We start from the raw sequence: 17,437 nt of genomic DNA, 5'->3' as shown, positions 1-17,437 counted from the left end.
GGAGCTGGTCCCTGCCCTCAGCCGCAGGGGCAGAGAGAGGCTGTCAGGCAGCCCGACCTTTCCAGGCGACCCATCGGAGAGGAGTGTGGACTCTGCGTTCAGACCCTGCACATCAAACCCGACTTGGCTCTTAGCAGTGACTTCACTTCTTTTAAACGGGCGTGTTACTAGAGCCAAAGTTCAGCTACAAGCCATAGAGACCCCCAGATCACAGTAGATTGGTGTTTGTCAAGAGCTTAGCACAGGGCCTCACACACAGAAAGCACGTGTTGCGTAAGTGCGGCCACTGCTATGTGATCACTGTTACGTGTGATTCTTTGTTCCATAAAACTCTGGGGCTGGTGTGGCAGCTCTGAGCTCTGCGATTCCCAGAGCCCAGGCCTGTCTCCAGCTGACCTCACCCTCCCTGCCTAAGGGACAGGGCGCTTGCTGCTGCTCCTTTCAGCTCCGTCCCGCTGGCCCGAGGCCAGGCGTGAACGCTCTAGCTGCAAGGGAGGCTGGGATGTCCGTCTGCGTGTGGCTGGCTGCGTGCTCGGTGGAAAATCAATGAGAACCAACCAGATGAGAAAAGGAGGCTATTTATTCTGAGCTGCTGACAGCAGGAGTCAGTGCCACGGAGGGCGCGACAGAGGTCATGGGTGGGAGTGGGAGCCTTTCCAGAGGGTGGCGGGCGGCCGGGTCCAGGCCGTCGGAGGAGCTGATGGAAGCCGGTGGCTCATGTGATGGGCCTTTCCCTGGTTGGCCCTGAGGTGGGAGCAGGGACAGATGCTGGAAATGCTGCCGGTTGCTAATGAGGCGCCGACTGTGGCCGAGGCTGTGCAGCCGCCTGGATGGCCCGGGAGGAGGCCCTGGTCCCTGCAGGTCTGCCCCGGCGGCTGCTCCCTGGGTGTTTGCTGGAGAGAGAGGTGGGTTCCTGGTCGGGCTGCGGAAGGCTCAGCCTGTTGTTCCCTGTGGTCTGGCCGTGATCTGGGTGAATGTCTGTGTCGGCGGATCCGGGGGCCGGCAGGGATCCACCCAGGGGCTCCGGGGAGGAGGGTCAAAGGCAGCGCCCGGTGCTGCGTATGCGGATGTCAGCACGCCCCGGACTCTCGGGGGCTGGCCCTTCGTGAAGAGGAGTCTCAGCTCTGCCTCTGACGGGTCTGGCGGATGCACAGCCTCCTGTTCCCTTGACTGGCGCTCGGAGGCCGTGTGCCAGGACCCCCTGGAAGTCAGGGGACACCTGCGGTTTGCATTCCATGCCAGAGCCGCCCAGGGCCCTGGGCGAGGCGCGGGCAGACCTGGCGTAGCTGCGGCCCTCCCGGCTCGGCACCCTCTCGGGGTCAGTGCCCCGTCCGCGAGGGGCAGGCGGTCTGAGCTGCTCTCGAACCCCGATGGCCTGCAGGAGGGAAGGCGATGCTCCCGCTGTCAGGATGCCATCGCGCTGACTCGGCCCGAGGCCCGTGGTGAGTGACTCACCCGGCGCTTATCAGATTTTCGGTTTCAGGGACTTCCCGCCCCAGCACAAGCAGCCGCCCGTGTGAGACGCGCAGGGAGACAGGACTGATGCGCCATCTGTGTGCCAGCCTTGGCACAGGGCTGATCCCGGGGGAGGTGCCAGGGGATCCTTGATGGGCCAACACCTGCTGACGGCCCGGAAGGACAGACCGTCCCGCGGGGGACCTGCCCGGCGGGCGAGGGGGCATTTGACCGTCGCTGAGTTTCTTTGCTCAGTTTCTTCGGGCTCCGGCGCGTGGACCCGGCCCTGGACGGGCCTGCTCGTCCTGCTCCGGCGTCTGTGCCGACGTCTCGGCCACATGCGCTGGAGTGTTGGCCTGTTTGGTTCCGTTCCCACTCAGGTCCTTTCTCAGGGAGACCTTTCCACCCAGACACTGGCTTCTGCTCCTACTGCTCTTGGAACCGGCTCCTTTCACGGCACTTAGCATCTCAGCCTTAGCGACGCGGCCTTAGCGACGTGGCCTTAGCATCGCGGCCTTAGCGACGCGGCCTTAGTGACGCGGCCTCAGCATCGCGGCCGCTAGTGCACTGGTCGCCTTTCCGTGGAGACTGTTCCATTGAGGCCCAGTTTCCCGCAGGGCGTGGGGCTCACCGAGTGCAGGGCCAGGTCGCTTGCTCACCAGGTCCGTGTGGGCCATGCCTGGCTGGTGGCGGGTGTGCGTGCAGGTCACCTGTTTCACGCCTGTCAGCGCTTCTCCGGGGGCCCGGGCTGGGCATGTGGCCGCGGGACACGGCAGGTTCCTGCTGACTCACGCTCTGCCCCCACGGGCGCTGGCGGGAGAGGATGGGCTCCGAGAGGAGGAGGCGGCTTCTCGCCCTGAGAGCTTCCCCGAGTGTTTCTGACCCTCGTCTGGGCCGTGAGCTGGTCTCCATGGAAGAGGCGAGGGTGATGGTGACAGTGTTTTATGGGCCGCGCAGATGCTGGAGCGTGAGGGACGCGGTCACGCCGCAGCGGGGAGAGTTGTAAATCATGGGCATCGCGGAATGGCCGTGTCTCAGGCTCAGCCTAATTGGGGGGGAGAGGAAATATCGCTCCCGGTCTGATTCCGGAGCGAACCCGGGCGGCCTCGCATCAAAGACCCTGCGATGAATAATTAACGGCGGAGCGGCCGACAGTGGCATTAGCGTGTAGCGGAGACACTCAGTGTTCCTCTAATTAGGCCGCGGACGCCCGAGGCTGTGGTCAGATGCAGCTGCAGGATGAGGTTCAGGATGAAAGGAAGCCCGGCTTTCTCATCACCCGTTTCTCTGTCACCGGCGATCACAGCTCTAAAGGCAGGTGGACTCGGGCGGATTCCAGCTCACCCAGTGGTGTGTGCCGGGAACTCTCGGTGGAGGGCCTCACACGCAGGCGATGGGCCCGGCTCAGAGCTGGACCAGCCAGAGCTCGTGTGGGCCCAGCCAGGGCAGCTGCTGGGAGAGTAGCGCCCCCTGCGGTGCCCTCTGTGCCGTGTGAGATGCCATCACCTGAGGCCGCTGCTCTCCTGGCCACAGCGGCTCAGCCAGGGAGGGGCTTTACCCCGGGCATGGGGATTGGGGGTGCGGGCGGAGATTTCTGTTACCACAGACTCTGAAAAATTAGCTAAAGTGCCAACAGCGTTTGGAGAGAATGATGACCCGCAAATATCATAACTTACGACTCCTGCTCGCCTTCTCCGCGGCGGGTTCTCACTCCTGGTCCGGAAGGAATTCGTGTGTAGAAGAGACGTTGCAGCCTGCCCCCTCAGAGTGAAGACTGATGTTGACGACAGTCCCCGACTAAAAACATGATACGGAGGTTTTGAACTTCTTAGTAATGCCCTGGTTAGCTTTGTAATCGCCTGGTCATCTAATTGTTCTGCGTTTTTAGCTACTGATATAATAGCCATTGAAATGGCTCGTAAGTTCATTGCTACAGTGTGTGTTACAGTAACGATTAACCTCCCGTTACGAGCTACAGGTACTGTTACACAGCAAACCAAGTGCAGGTTTGTTTATGAATGGGTGTATTTCTCGTGTGTTCCTCCAGCAAGTGTCACGTGGGAGAACGGACAGGCACCTGGACCTGTGGTTTGCAGTTCATTTCATGGGTGCCCCCCCCCCCCGTCCTGATTGGTGCTCAGCGTTGGCCCCGCCTTCCATCCTTTTCTCACTGAGTTTAGTTTCATTCATTCAAAGGGAACTGCAAGTCTGCCGTGTAATGTGCAATAGAAATATTTATGAAAACTTTCAACCCAACCCCTTTCATGTTTAGTAGTCGAAGCCGGATTTCAGTCACAAGGTGCTTCAATATTTATTTAAAAGGCTCTGCAGTGAGACCTCTGTCACACCAGAATTTCTCTTAACGAACAGCCTCACCTTAGGTTTCTCGACTCTTTTATTCTGGCTGTTCCTCAAGTGGAACCTGACGTCTTCCTTTCAGGAGGAGAATCAGTTTGTGCAGAAGCTATTTGAATAGGTGGACAGCGCCAGGGCAGGGGCCGGCTGTGCTGGCGTAGCTGCGGTGGGGGAGGTGGGGGGGTGGGGGCTGAGCCGTGATGTCGGGTAAAACCCCGGGACCCACCCACCCCCTCGTGGGCCTGAGGGAGGTGAGCAGGCAGAATCGGCCGGAGGACTTCAGCTCATCCTTCTCCCCTCCTCCCTCAGCACTTTAAGAAGCAGAAGAGGCTGATCCCGGAGAGGACCGTGTGGAAGTACTTCGTGCAGCTGTGCAGCGCCCTGGAGCACATGCATTCCCGCCGCGTCATGCACCGAGGTAGGCGCCCCGGGCCCCCGGACGCCCCGTCCTTTCAGGAGCCGGTGCGTCCTGAATGTGATCAAAAGCCACATTTCCTGGTACGATTTAAAGAGCATCCTAAAAAGTCAGTCTGTTTGAATTCTGAACCGACTGCTTTATTTTGAGTAGCTTTTATATATCCTTCTATTTCTGTGTCCTCAGTCCTGAGACAAATAATAATGGAGGCAGCATGATTCAGGTCATGAATAACTTTCATTTAAAACACATTTTCCCCCTTTTCAAATAAACTCTTGTGAAATACAAAGCATAAATAAATGTGTCCCCTTTCATGTCAATTTTAAATAAAATCTCTATTTATTGACATATTTACGTAAAATATAAAATCACAGCGCTCTGTGCATATAACTGACGTAGAGGTCCTAGAAATCTAGAAAGCAGCTACGCTGGCCTCACCTCTCCCGACGCCTGCATTTGTCCGCAGATATCAAACCCGCCAACGTGTTCATCACGGCCACGGGCGTGGTCAAGCTCGGGGACCTGGGTCTCGGCCGCTTCTTCAGCTCCAAGACCACCGCGGCGCACTCCTTAGGTGAGCGGCCAGGGAGGTCCGTCCAGGGGCAGCCCCTCGCGGGGGTTCGGGGGGGGGGACTCGCCAGGCGGCCGCCCACACACAGCCCCTCCTTCTAAGCAGACTGGTGACGGCTCCACGGGTCCTGGGTGGACCCCTCGCCCTGCAGTCTCGCGGCTCTCGGTGAAGGAGTCAGTGAGCAGACTCGGTCTAGCTGTCGCCATGGAACCCCCCTTTTATTTACATCATCCCCCCTGACAGAGAATAGTGTTGTTCCTCAGCCTTCACGAATGAAGAGTGTGATGACCTGTGAGTGACCTGTTGTCCGAACACCAGCGTGTGCGTGCAGATGTGCGGCCGCTGTGCAGCGTGACGGTGGTGGTGGTACCAGGCATGTGGCCTCACAGGACCGCCCTTGTCTTCCTGGGTCTCGCTCTTGCTGGGACATTTCACGTTTATTTTTCTTGTCTGATCGCTGTGGCTGCGACTCCTAATGCTCTGATAAAGGAGGCGAAGGGGCATCCTTGTCTCGGCTCTGATCTTAGAGGAAGAGCTGTCAGCCTCTCACTGCGGAGGCTGCTAGGAGCTGTGGGCCTGTCGGACGTGCTGGCCTCTGTGGTGTTGAGGCGCGTTTCCTTTATACCCACTCTGTTGAGAGTTTTTGCCAGAAATTGGTGTTGAGTTTTGTCAAATGTTTGGGGTTTTTTGGCATCTATTAAAGTGCTTCTATGGATTTTAATCTCGTGTTTTGTTGATGTGGTGTGTCAAGTTGTGGATATTAAAACACCCTTACAGCCCTGGAAAAAATCCCACTTGGTCGTGATTATGATTTTTAGGTGTATTGCCGAGTTTATTAGCTGATACTTTTTTTTTTTAAATATATTATATTGATTTTTTACAGAGAGGAAGGGAGAGAGAGAGTTAGAAACATCGATGATAGAGAAACATCGATCAGCTGCCTCCTGCACATCCCCCACCGGGGATATGCCCGCAACCCAGGTACATGCCCCTGACCGGAATCGAACCTGGGACCTTTCAGTCCGCAGGCCGATGCTCTATCCACTGAGCCAAACTGGTTTCGGCTATTAGCTGATACTTTGTTGAAGATTTTTGCATCTGTTTTTCAGGAATCGGGGCCTATATGTGTGTCTGTATTTTCCTGTCTTTGTCTGGTTTTGGTGTCAGGGTAATGCTGGCCTCATAGAACGAGTTTGGAAGCATTCATTTATCTGTAATTTTTGGGAATAATTTGAAGGACACTTAATTCTTCTTTAAATGCTTGGTAGAATTCATGTGTGAAGCGATCTGGACTTGATGTTTGTTGGGAGTTTTTATTTTTATTTTATTACTGATTTAATTTCATTATGAGTCTCCTCAGAATTTCTTCATGAGTTCATCTTGGGAGATTGTACGTATCGAGGAGTTTATTCATTTCTCTTAGATTTCCCTTAAGTTGGCGTGTAATCGTTCATGGTAACCTCTTATGACCCTTTGTGCTTCTGTGGTACCAGGTGTGAGTTCTCCTGTTTCATTTCTGACTTTATTTTGGCTCGCTCTCTCTCTCTCTCTCTCTCTCTCTCTCTCTCTCTCTCTCTCTCTCTCGGTAAGTCTGGCTAAAGGTTTATCAATCTTGCTTTTCTTTTCAAAGAACCAGCTCTTACTTCCATTAACGTTTTCCTGTGTTTTGGTCTCTAATCTGTTTCCTCTCTGATCGTCACACTTTTCTTTCTTCTACTAACTGTAGGCCTTTCCTGGCTCCCCTGACTGTAGGTTGGGTGCTCGTTGGCGAGTTTTCTGTGTCCTGAGGTAAGGCCTGCATCGCAATGTGCTTCCCCTTAGAACTGCTCTGCTTTGGACCGAAGGTTTAATGCTGCGCTCTCATTGGTCTCAGGCATATTTTGATTTCCTCTTCATTCTCTGCTCAGTCTCCCCGTGTTTGCGTGTCTCCGCTTTCTTGTCGTTGATCTCGTTGTATGCCGTGGTGGTCGGGACAGCTGCTGCCTCTGACGCCTGCCTTTAGATTCACCGCGAGTGGCTCTGCCCCCCAGGAGGTGTCCTGGGCTGTCCCGTGTGCACTTGGGAGGCACGTGTGTTCGATGCTGAGGAGGGTGTGTCGCATGTCGGTTCTGTCCATCGGCCTGTTGTGTTGTTGGGCCTTTGTCTCCCATGGATCTTCTGTCCGGACGTCTGTCCACTGGGAAGCGGCTCTGAAAGTCCTCTGTCCCTTCCCCTTTTCGTTAGTGTTTGCTTTGTAGACGTTGGGGCCTTCCATGCTGGGCGCACAGATACCTACAGATGTCACCCCCTGTGGCAGTAGCCCCTTTATTGCCCGTGCTGTACTGTTATTTTTTAAGGGAGAAAATAATACAAATTCTGTAAACAAGTCCTTTTCTATCGTCACTGTTAGTTTATTATGCGTTCTCGTGTATTAAGTGAAAACGTGTATTTCATTCTCGAGGCTTTCTCCTGAGTACCAGTCCTGCTTCTGAGTGGCCCCCTCCCCTCAGTGGACTGGAATACGGAAGGAGACGAGAGGTGATTCTAACGAAACTTACTTAGATAACTAACCTGCTGTAAACCTCCGCGTGCATCCGCCGAAGGGGCGCGTGAGTCACTGGAGACAGACGCCCAGCCCGCCTGCCCTGTTCTGGCCCAGCTGTCCCAAGAAGTCCCAGCGTGCTCGGGGCCGTGGCAGTGACAGACACAGCTGCCATGCGTTTAGGGAAAGGGTCTAGGGAAGGACTGTATGTCCATTCAGTTTGACGTGTGGGAATGTATTTCGATTTCCTGAGCGTTGAGGCTTCTCGGCCTCTGCCAGGCGGCGAGAGGGAAGGACGGGCCTGTGTTGGAGAGGAGGCCCAGCTCCCCGCTCCCACAAGAGCCCCGGCCACACGCAGGCGCACTCGGTAGCAGTGAGAGGGCGCGTGGTACCCCCAGGCCTGTGTCTGGCAGTTCACTTTGAATTCAGCCAGTCAGTGACTGTGACCCCCTCCTCCCACTTCTCAGAGGGGACTAGACATGTGTCCATCAGGAGGTGAGTAGCCCACGTATATTTACACGTGAACACATATCTGAGATGTGTGTCGCTTAAATGTTAAGATAAAGCATGCATATTATGTAAAAAATACGTTTAATACATGCTTACCTCTCATGTTGACGGTTGTTGTGGTAGCATGATCTGAAATGGTCATAAGGAAGAGAAAAAGGCGTTAGCACGTCAACAAACCAAACCAAAGTCACCGGGAGCCCCCAGTGTCCACAAGTCTCCATGGTGCGACCTGCAGTTCTTGGGGCCCCGGGCCTCTCACAGGCGTGGCCCAGCCCCTCGACGTCCCAGCGCCCTCACCGTCGTTCAGAGCGGGCGTGAGGTGGCGGCGAGGGTCCCACGGGGCGGAGTGGAGGACGCAGGCCGCATCGTGTCCTCGGGGTGTTTCTGTGAGAGCTGACGAGTCTGACTGACGGCTGTTCGCGGGTCTGCGAGGAGAGAGGAGTTGGAAAGTTTCGCGTTTTCTCAGAAACCGTTTTGTGACTGTAGTGAGTGGTCTCGGTGACACTTTAATCCAGAATTTTGAGTGTAATCTCTCACCAGGCTGCACCTCATCTGCCTTCCCTCCTTCTCACTGGGTGTGTTTTGCAGTGGGCACCCCGTACTACATGTCTCCCGAGAGGATACACGAAAACGGCTACAACTTCAAGTCGGACATCTGGTCTCTGGGCTGCCTGCTGTACGAGGTAGGTCCTGTCTGTGAACTCGTGTGTCCGGGTCTTCCTCGCTGCCGGGCGTTTCCCCATCCTTACAGGAGGCACTGATGTTGCCCTGGGTGATGAGTAAGAATCAGTGTTGAATTATGAGTCCATGGGTGTGGTAAGTGCTTTTATAATGGAACTTAGTGACTACACATTGCTGCACATTCACTTTCTTTAATATATTTTTAGATTCCTTTTGATGAGAATTTTACTTTTTAATTTTTTTTATGTTGACATGATGTTTTCAGCATCTTATTTATAAAAATACATTTGAACAGCCGTGACAAAACTGGCCTATCCAGGCGTTGCAGCAGAGAGCTAATGGGATGGATTTAACATGGGAAAGCAGCAGGAAAGATCTTTATCACCGTTATTTTCCCTTCACGTGGGGTAACTGGGCTTAAGGATAGCAGGCAGACAGGTCATTCTCTCGATTGCATTTCCATGAGGAACAATTTGTATTGTCCACTCGGTGCAGTGCTCTGCCGGGCGAGCGCTGACCATCCCCACGGTCACGGTGCAGGCTGACCCTCCTGCACACACTGCGGGCGGCACCCAGACGGGGAGGGGGCGTAGTGTGACCCCACAGGCCTCTCACCGAGCGAGGGCCCCAAAGGGGCTTCAGCTAGGACTGAAGAGGCACCTCTGAGGATTAAAGGCTCCGCGCCAGCGCTGTCGTTTCAGAACCAGCCCACACCTAGCTCCTGTAATAGAGTAAAGTGAGGGGTGATTCACGGAGTCCCCTGCCCGTGTCAGTGTCACCAAGGAGGCCTGAGGGGGCATGTGGGGGCCTGAGGGGGCGCGTGGAGGCCAGTGCGTCCCTTACGCCCTGTGTGTCTCTTGGCCTCGTACTTAAATGAGATGCGAGCTACAGTGAGGCCTCCGGTTCCTTGCCCACCTCTGCTCGGAAGTGGGCTTCGAGGGTTATTTTTTAATGTGAATCCTGATCGTGAATTGTTTTACTGATTGCAGGTTCACATCCCCATTTTAAAGAGGTTATTTATTTTGGAATCACTGACTTTCTCTCCCTACTAAGTGACTAGTGATTACTTAGAAAGAAAGGATTTTTAAACGTTTTTAACCATGTCCCTCGGATAATGTGTATCATGAAAAATGATGAGTTAGTGATAGAACAGTTATTTTGTGTATGCATGTGATAGTGCTTTATACTGGGTGATATTTTGTTAAAATCTGGCACAGTGTCAAAAAGAGCTGGTTTGATTAAGTGACTAATGTAGAAAGGTCAGTGTCATGCGGATGCGTTTAATGCCTGCTTAGATCGCAGATTCCTCCGGCAGCGTCTGGTGCGATCACAGCAACACCTTCCTCTCAAACCCGAAAATGAGCAGCAGAGTGAGTCCCTGATGAGATTCAGCGAAAGAGAGAAAGTTCGGGGGAAGTTTGCAGCTTCTTTAGGGCCTGGCTGGGGGCTGGAGGGGGTGCAGTGTCCCCTCTGTGACCCGAAAAGCCACCCCCTAATGGCTTTGGTGGCCACTCCTCCGCCCATTGGCTTCCAGGCTGTGGGTGATTTTGAATTGAAGTGTGTGTCCCGGGGACATTAGCTTCCACTCAGTGCGTTTTGCTCAGTTCCTGCGAGCAGGCCGTTCGGGAGAACTGGGATTTTTCTAGAGATTTACTCCACATTCATGTTGTATCGGCTCCCAGTTAGGGTTTAATAGTGTGTTACTGGAGCCTTTCAAACTGGCTGTACGATGACACCGGCCTTTCACATGGTTCCCACTAAGAATGCGCCATGCAGGAGCCGGAGCCTTTGCCGCAAATGCATTTGAAACTCAGAAAATTAGACTTTCAAATACTCCCGAGACCTCAAAAAAAAATAAATAAATAAATAACCCCGCACACCTCGCAGCAGCGTTTTAATTGATATGCAACAAAGTAGACTTTGCTAATTAAAACCAAGATGCCGCCTTGGCTACAGGGACCTTTACACGGAAAAGGAGGTTTTACACGGCTCCTTTATTGTTCAGCTCAGCGGCGGCCTCCGCGCCGGGTTGGAGGTTGGTGGCTTACGGTTCAAAAAAAGAGAGAGCTGCCAGCGGCCCGCAGACAGACAGCGGCCCGGCCCCCGCGACGCCCCCGGAATACTGATCAGGGCGCCGGGCCCCGGAGGTCAGGGAGCGCGTCAATCAGCCTGCGGCCGGCTCCGCGCGGAGCATCAAATTAGCCTGAAAAATTCAGCTGGCGGGAGGCGAGGGCGCGCAGCTGTCAGGCCCGCGCCGGGCGGCACTAATGAAGCAGATGAATAGTGCAGGAGCTGGAAAATAAAAACAGGACAGTTGACATTTTTCATCTGTCAGAGCAGGAGACGCGTGAGAACACACCGTCCCTGTTAACCCCCGAGGGCCCGCGGCTCCGTCCTGCGCGGAGCCCCTGGCGCAGGCGTGCGGCCCTTCCCGTGGACGGAGCTTTTCGCATACACAGCCCCGTCCGCAATGGCCTATTTTATCAGAAAGCGTCCTTGCGTTTATTTAAAATATATTTCTATTGATTTCAGAGAGGAAGGGAGAGGGAGAGAGAGAGAGACATCCATGAGAGAGAACCATGGATCGGCTGCCTCCTGCACGCCCCCCACTGGGGACCGAGCCTCCAACCCGGGCCTGTACCCTGACCGGGGATCGAACCGGGGACCCTTCAGTCTGCAGGCCAATGCTCTATCCACTGAGCCACACCAGCTGGGGCTGTCCTTGCATTCTGAGCACAAAAACACGTGATTCTGATTGGAGACCCTCTTTTAGAAACCTCCTCCCCATGGGGTGTTCTCCGTGATCGGGGACATTCAGATCCCCCCTTCCCTCTCCCTGGGGAGCTGTTCGAGGTGTTTGTGCAGGACCCTGGGATGGTACGTAAGATGCAGGCTGGGCCTCCGGCCGCCCTCCTGCCTGAGGCACCGAAGGGGTTAAAGCCGGGCCTGCAGACAGAGCGGTCGGCGCTGCGTCCCTGACGCTCCTGGGTGCACAGCACGGACAAGCGTGTCTCACACGCACCGCCTGTCGGGGGCACGTTGTCCTCCGCGCTCGCGATTAGCGCGTGGGAAAGGGGTGACTGGCTCGGGTAGCCCCGCGCCCGTGTCCTCGCTGCTGCGCCTCCAGCCGCCACGGGCTGAATGGGACGCGAACACTCGAAAGGGTGTTTGAGTTTGTAGCCTGCTTCCCGCGTCTTCGCTGCACTCCAAGTGCCAGCCCGGAGCCCTGGCTGCAATCAGTTTGAATTCAATCATCTCCTTTAAAAGTTGTTCATTCCTTGAGGTTTTTTTTCTGCATTAAAAATCTCACTTGGATGCCTGGACTTGGTGCCTGTGAGTCGTAGAGCTTTTGAACATACTCAGTGGTTTTTCGAGATGCTTCCAAAGGGAACACAGGTCCAGGTCACTGCAGACTGAGGGTCCGGTGGGGGCTCGGGTGGGGACCCTCTTCCACAGAAACGATGATGCGAGAGCAGTGCCCGCATTCTCCTCCCTGAGCCGCTGCTGGTGATAGTTCAGCTTCAGCTCAGCTTTGTGTTTGTTATATTCCGGCCGTTACCTGTGCCATATAGACCAGCGGTTCTCAACCTGTGGGTCGCGACCCCTTTGGCGGTCGAATGACCCTTTCACAGGGGTCGCCTAAGACCATCCTGCATATCAGATATTTACATGACGATTCATCACAGTAGCAACATGACAGTGATGAAGTAGCCACGAAAGTAATTGTATGGTTGGGTCACAACATGAGGAACTGTATTGAAAGGGCCGGAAGGTTGAGAGCCACTGATATGGACCATCGGGGTCTGTTTAGTCACGGGGTAATACTCGCTGCTTTGATGGCCACTAGTTACAACGAATTCCAGTTTACTTTATGTCCTTTTTCTTGTTGCGTTGTATATGTCTATACGTAAATATATGATAACCATTTCTCCCTTGTAGGGGATTTTAAATGTGGAAAATAAACAACCATAAATTGAAGTAAGATTTCTAGAGGTTCCCAGGGAATGGCCAGAAAGGGGTGCCTGTGAGAACCAGAGGCCCCCACTGTGAGGGTCTGTCACTGTGTCCGACCCGTGTAGCGCCGGGGGTCCCCGGGAAGCGGCCCTCTGACGACCTGGGTCTCACGGGCCTTTTGCAGATGGCCGCCCTGCAGAGCCCCTTCTACGGCGACAAGATGAACCTGTACTCGCTGTGCAAGAAGATCGAGCAGTGCGACTACCCGCCGCTGCCTTCCGACCACTACTCGGAGGAGGTGAGTGCTCCGCCTGGCAGCCGTCCGTCCGTCTGTCCGTTTGCCCGCATTCGCGCTGCCCGAGGGATGCGCCCTTCCCCAAACACCCGGCTGCCTGTGCAGGCGGCAGAGGCGGCCCTTCTCACCGGTACAGTCCCCGGAGACTCCTGTCTAAGTTGACCCTGCAATTCGTGGATGGGGTGGATGGGGTGGTGTAGACACGGCCACGTGGGCTGCGCCGGGACCCGCCTGGGCAGTCAGGGCTCAACCCGGCTCAGGCCCAAGCTGCTGGTCCTGTGTCCGTGTGTCCACATGTCCCCAGGCCCCTCTTCCGGGGCAGCTCCGCCCTCCCTCACCCTCAGAACTACAGGCAACCAGAACTTTCCTCTTCGGCACAACCCCCTCCTGTCGTGTCTTCCCAGAACAGAAATGGGCGTCTCGGCCACGTATCCCTCAGCCTCATGCTTTCGGCTCGTGTCCCCCCACCCCCCCCCGCAGCACCTGCCCTGTCCCGCCTCTGGCCGCACGCAGGTTCCCACGGGCGGGTCTCCGGCTCCCGCTGTGGCCCTGTGAGGAGTGGAAGGGGCTGGAGGGACCTGGTGGAAGCTCTGCCCGCGTGATCCTCGAGGCTGAGCCTCGCTGCTTGGGGAACCCGCTGAAAGGAATGGCCTGGGCTCCATCAGCATCTCCCATTTAGCCAAACACACATGATTGTAGCTATTTCGTCATGGTTGCAGCGATCCCCTCATGACGGTAGCAACCCCGGCATGATGTCACCAGTGAGGGAGACAAGCGGAGCAGGCCTCAGTCAGCTTGCGTGCGGCCTGTTCACGTCTCTCCGGGAGCTGGTGGAGGCCCCCGGGGAGGACGCATGAGGGCATCTGTCTGCCTGGGAGAAGGGGAAGGAGCGAAGGAGCAGCAGGAAGCCGCTACGCTGCTCGCTGGTGGGTGGCTGCCAGCTTTCTGTTCGCACGCAGAGCCCCGGTTCCGTTTCTGTCTCTGCGGGACCTGGAGCCGCGGGGCCGGAACAGTGAACCCTAAAGGGCTTCTGCCGTCTGAGCGTCCGGCCTCCTTGTAGCGCCTCTTGCTGGGCGTGGACGGGGGTCGTCGGCGCCTGCTTTGTGTCCGCAGCCTTTGCATCAGGTCATTAGAGCGAACACCGCGCGGGCAGCGAGCTGATCAGAGTGTTGTGTTTGCTGGACGGTGTGCGGCCTGCGAGCCGTTCCTAATGGCTGTTGGGGCTGGAATATCATCAGCGCGCTTTGCACAGAGCGCTCCGCGGCCGTGCGCACGGCGCCGGGCCCGGCATGTCAGGGCCGGCTCTTTGTTGTGTCACTCAGGCCGCTTCCCTCCGCGAGGCATGAATATTTCACGCGCCCGCACCTCCGCGCTCCTCCTGCACTAATTTCCGCGCCGCATTTGCATTTCACATGCGGCTGATGAGGGGATGCGGGCGCAGCGGGCGGTTGCCATGGTGACCTCAGCAGGATTTTAATGATGGGGCCGCATGGTGGAAGCGCCTGCCTGCGGGGCCACTTCTGGCCGCCGAGCGGGAGGTCGGGGCAGATGTCAGAGTCCCGGAGTCTGCCCCATGGAAGGGCCCGGGTCGGAGGGACCGGCCTCCTCCTCCCTCCACGCTGGTCCCGGCCCCGTGGTCTCCCACGGGCAGCACCTTCCTCCCGTGGCCCAGGAGGTCCTGTGCTGGTGGGCAGGAGGCTGTGCTGTCCAGGTCCACGCAGCCAGGTCCTGCCAGAGAAACGAGACGTGGAAGGTGCGCCTGACGATGCCCCGGACCCGGGCACCTTCGCAGGACCGTCCAGGAGGGGAGCCCTGGGGGCAGATGTGCATCGGGCCGCTCTCCTTGGGGGCAGCCCACGCTGCCTGTGGAGCCCGCACTCCCGTTCCTGCCGGGAGGCCAAGCAGGTCCCGGCTGCCGCTCAGGGCACCTCCTGGCTCTGCATGCAGAGCGGGGCTTTCGGTCAGTTCAAGTCCAGGTCGGTGTCACTCCCAGTGTGGGAGCGTACAGGACACGGTGAAAAATGACGTGTCAGGTTTGTAACTGGCTTTTCATCACGACCAGGCCAGGAGGTGTCAGCTTATGGCTAAACGGTAACGGGCTCTGTAGTTTCCCAGAACTGCCCCCCGATACCCCCCCCACCGAACTCTGTCTCCATGTCTTTATGGGCACCGTTGCCTCTTTCTCTTTCCTGGTCTTGACCAGGCCAGCGGGGTCTCTTTAAAACCAAACTGGGGCGTGTCTCCTGCAGGAGGTTGTCCTGTCCGCCCCTGCCCGCCGGCCCCTCCTCTTGGGCTCCCCCTCCAGCCCACAGGCCCTGCTGCTGTAGGTCACTGCTCACCATCGGCCCCGGCCGCCCGTGGGCCTGCAGGGCCTGGGCACTGAGGCTCAGGGGAGACTGAGGAAAGGGGAGAGAGAGAGTAGGGTGACCACGGAGAAAAGATAGGATTTCTGGTGCTGTTCTCTGCTCTGTTGCAGGAGCACAAATGGGCATCTTTAGCCCCTCAGAGGTAGAGCTTGATGGCTGTGAAGAGATTATAGCAATTTGGTGATTTCACAAGCGCTAATGTACTGACCAGAGAGAGTTAATGCAAGTTTTTGAAAAATCTAAATGATTCCTAAGGACATAAGTGTAAGGCAGAGAAACTGGTGCTGATTGTGGAAAAGGCCTCTTGTTAAAGTTAAATGTGTGGGGGCGACATTGGTTGGTAAGGCTGTTTGGTGTCCAGTGTGCGACTCCATGACACGCCGTCTGCATATGCACTGTGCCCACCCCCAGCCCGTCTCCGTCCGTCCCCCGGTAGTTGACTCCCTCTGCCCTCTCCTGCCCCCCACCTTCCCTCTGTCACCAGCATGCTGTTGTCGGCGAGTGTTTGCTTGTTTTTCTTCTTTGTTCATTTGTAGTTTTTGGTAGTTTTCCCACCTGTGAGTGAAACCGTACGCTTCTTGACTCTCCGTCCGACCTCTCGCTGGGCGTGATGTCCTCCAGGTCCCCCCGTGTGGTCGCAAGGGCGGCATCTCGCGTGGAAAGGCCCTTTGCTTGCCACTGACGCGGCTTCCTGGCCCCTCCACGCAGTCGCGTGTGTCTCGGTCAGGTGAACACGTGGCCAGAACACGTGCTTCCTCCCCTGCGTCGGGCTGCTCAGGCCCCGTCTGTCCGTCCGTCCGTCTCGGTGCGTGGCCCCCGGGTTCTGAGTGTCCTGCCTTCTGTCCCCGCAGCTCCGGCAGCTGGTGAACATGTGCATCAACCCCGACCCCGAGAAGCGGCCGGACATCGCCTACGTGTACGACGTGGCCAAGAGGATGCACGCGTGCACCGCGAGCAGCTGAGCCGGTGCGTGGACAGCCAGCGCCCCAGAGCCTCTCCTGCAGCTCGACCCCCGGCGTCGGTCTGGGGGCGAGACGACTCCTCAGAGCTCGCGCGCTTGGAACCCTTCCCCGTTTTCAGATCAGCTTCATTGTACCCATGTCAGTCGCCTTCCTGCAAACCCAGTGCCTTGGGGGTAATCGGATTGCATGTTGGGAGAGGGAGCGGCACAGGATGGCCCTCGTGGCTGAAGGTGGGAGACGCAGCGAGGTTTCTCCTGGCGGGTCGTGTGGGGACCGACTCTCAGTGCCAAACGGGCGCCCCGGGCCCTCGTCGGGGGGACGCAGCCGGAGCGGCGCTGGGGCCGCGGGCCTCCCAGCTGCGGACACGACGTGAGCCCACTGTGGACTCTGGTGGTCGTCTTCTCTTTCCAGGTTGGACTATGTGTTTTAGTTCTTAGCATTGTAGCTGTTGCGATGTGATTCTTAAGAGAGATGTCACCGTTGGAGAAACATTGAAACTTCTTCACATTCAAAAGGCAACTCTGAAATGTGAAACCGTGTGGGGACAGAATGTGAGTCAGACACTGAAGAGTTTCCCGCCTTGTTTTGTCTTGTTTTCCCACCTTTGACGTCCTCTCCGCATTAAAACGTATTCACGAACCCGTTTAAAAGTGGTTGAGGCTGGCGTGGCTGGCGTGGCTGGCGTGGCTGGCGCCGCGGTGACTCGGAGGGTGTGCGTTCCGAGGCTCTCTCTGTGTTTTTATTACTGTTTGTACATTTGAAAATACCCTTGAATCGCCTTGCAGTGCCGTCTTTCAGTTTCCTTACAAACCCGAGGGCTTAACCCACAGCTGTGCCCTCGAGTGTAAGCGTATGCTTTTATTCATGGATTTTATGGGCGCTTCATGGTTCCCTTCAGAAAACCTTTTGTATTCTCCAAGCTCCTTCCTTATTTATGTCCTCCGTGCACCTTACCCAGGACTGTCTCGGATCCCGACCACCTTGTGCCCTGAGAAGGATGTGGTGTCCCAGCCCTGGCCTGGGATGGAGGCCATGTTTCCTACCCTCGCCCAGCGCGCCGTCTGCACGTGGGTGTCGGCGGTCGGAGGGGAGGGAGGGAGGCAGGTGTGCAGGTCTGTGTGGGCGACGAGGTGTGACTCAGCATGTGTGTAAAGAGGTGAGAGCCGGCGTGGGATGGATTTGGGGAGGCGGACGTTTATTTCTGTTGCGAAGCTCTGAGCACGTGCTGCATCCACGCGTGAGGAGGGCGAGGAAGTGGACGGTCTCGTGGAGGCTGTGCGGGCACGTCTGTTCCCCGCGTGCCCCATGCGAGTGGTGACCAGAGCGGCCGTCACCACCAAGGGACTCGGTGC

General features: G+C 56.5%; 1 protein-coding gene across 7 annotated transcripts in view; it reads left to right on the top strand.

Moving 5' to 3' along the window:
• Positions 1 to 16,724, top strand: part of NEK7 (NIMA related kinase 7) — a 37,914-nt gene extending 21,190 nt beyond the window's left edge. For 4 of the 7 annotated variants that reach the window (XM_059677451.1, XM_059677452.1, XM_059677453.1 and 1 more), the window contains 4 exons: positions 4,120 to 4,228; positions 4,692 to 4,799; positions 12,647 to 12,760; positions 15,975 to 16,724. In XM_059677451.1, the coding sequence (XP_059533434.1) occupies positions 4,120 to 4,228; positions 4,692 to 4,799; positions 12,647 to 12,760; positions 15,975 to 16,522 (879 nt within the window). In that variant the 3' untranslated portion in view covers positions 16,523 to 16,724. Of the gene's footprint in view, positions 1 to 4,119; positions 4,229 to 4,691; positions 4,800 to 8,415; positions 8,511 to 12,646; positions 12,761 to 15,974 lie in introns of all 7 variants that reach the window. The other 3 variants (XM_059677455.1, XM_059677456.1, XM_059677450.1) reach the window with 3 other exon arrangements.
• Positions 16,725 to 17,437: the final 713 nt, after the last annotated feature.

Source organism: Myotis daubentonii, chromosome 20 (genome assembly GCF_963259705.1).
Source record: "Myotis daubentonii chromosome 20, mMyoDau2.1, whole genome shotgun sequence".
NCBI lineage: Eukaryota > Metazoa > Chordata > Mammalia > Chiroptera > Vespertilionidae > Myotis > Myotis daubentonii.
Note: the sequence above shows the minus strand (reverse complement) of the source record. Positions and strands in the feature narration are given on the sequence as shown.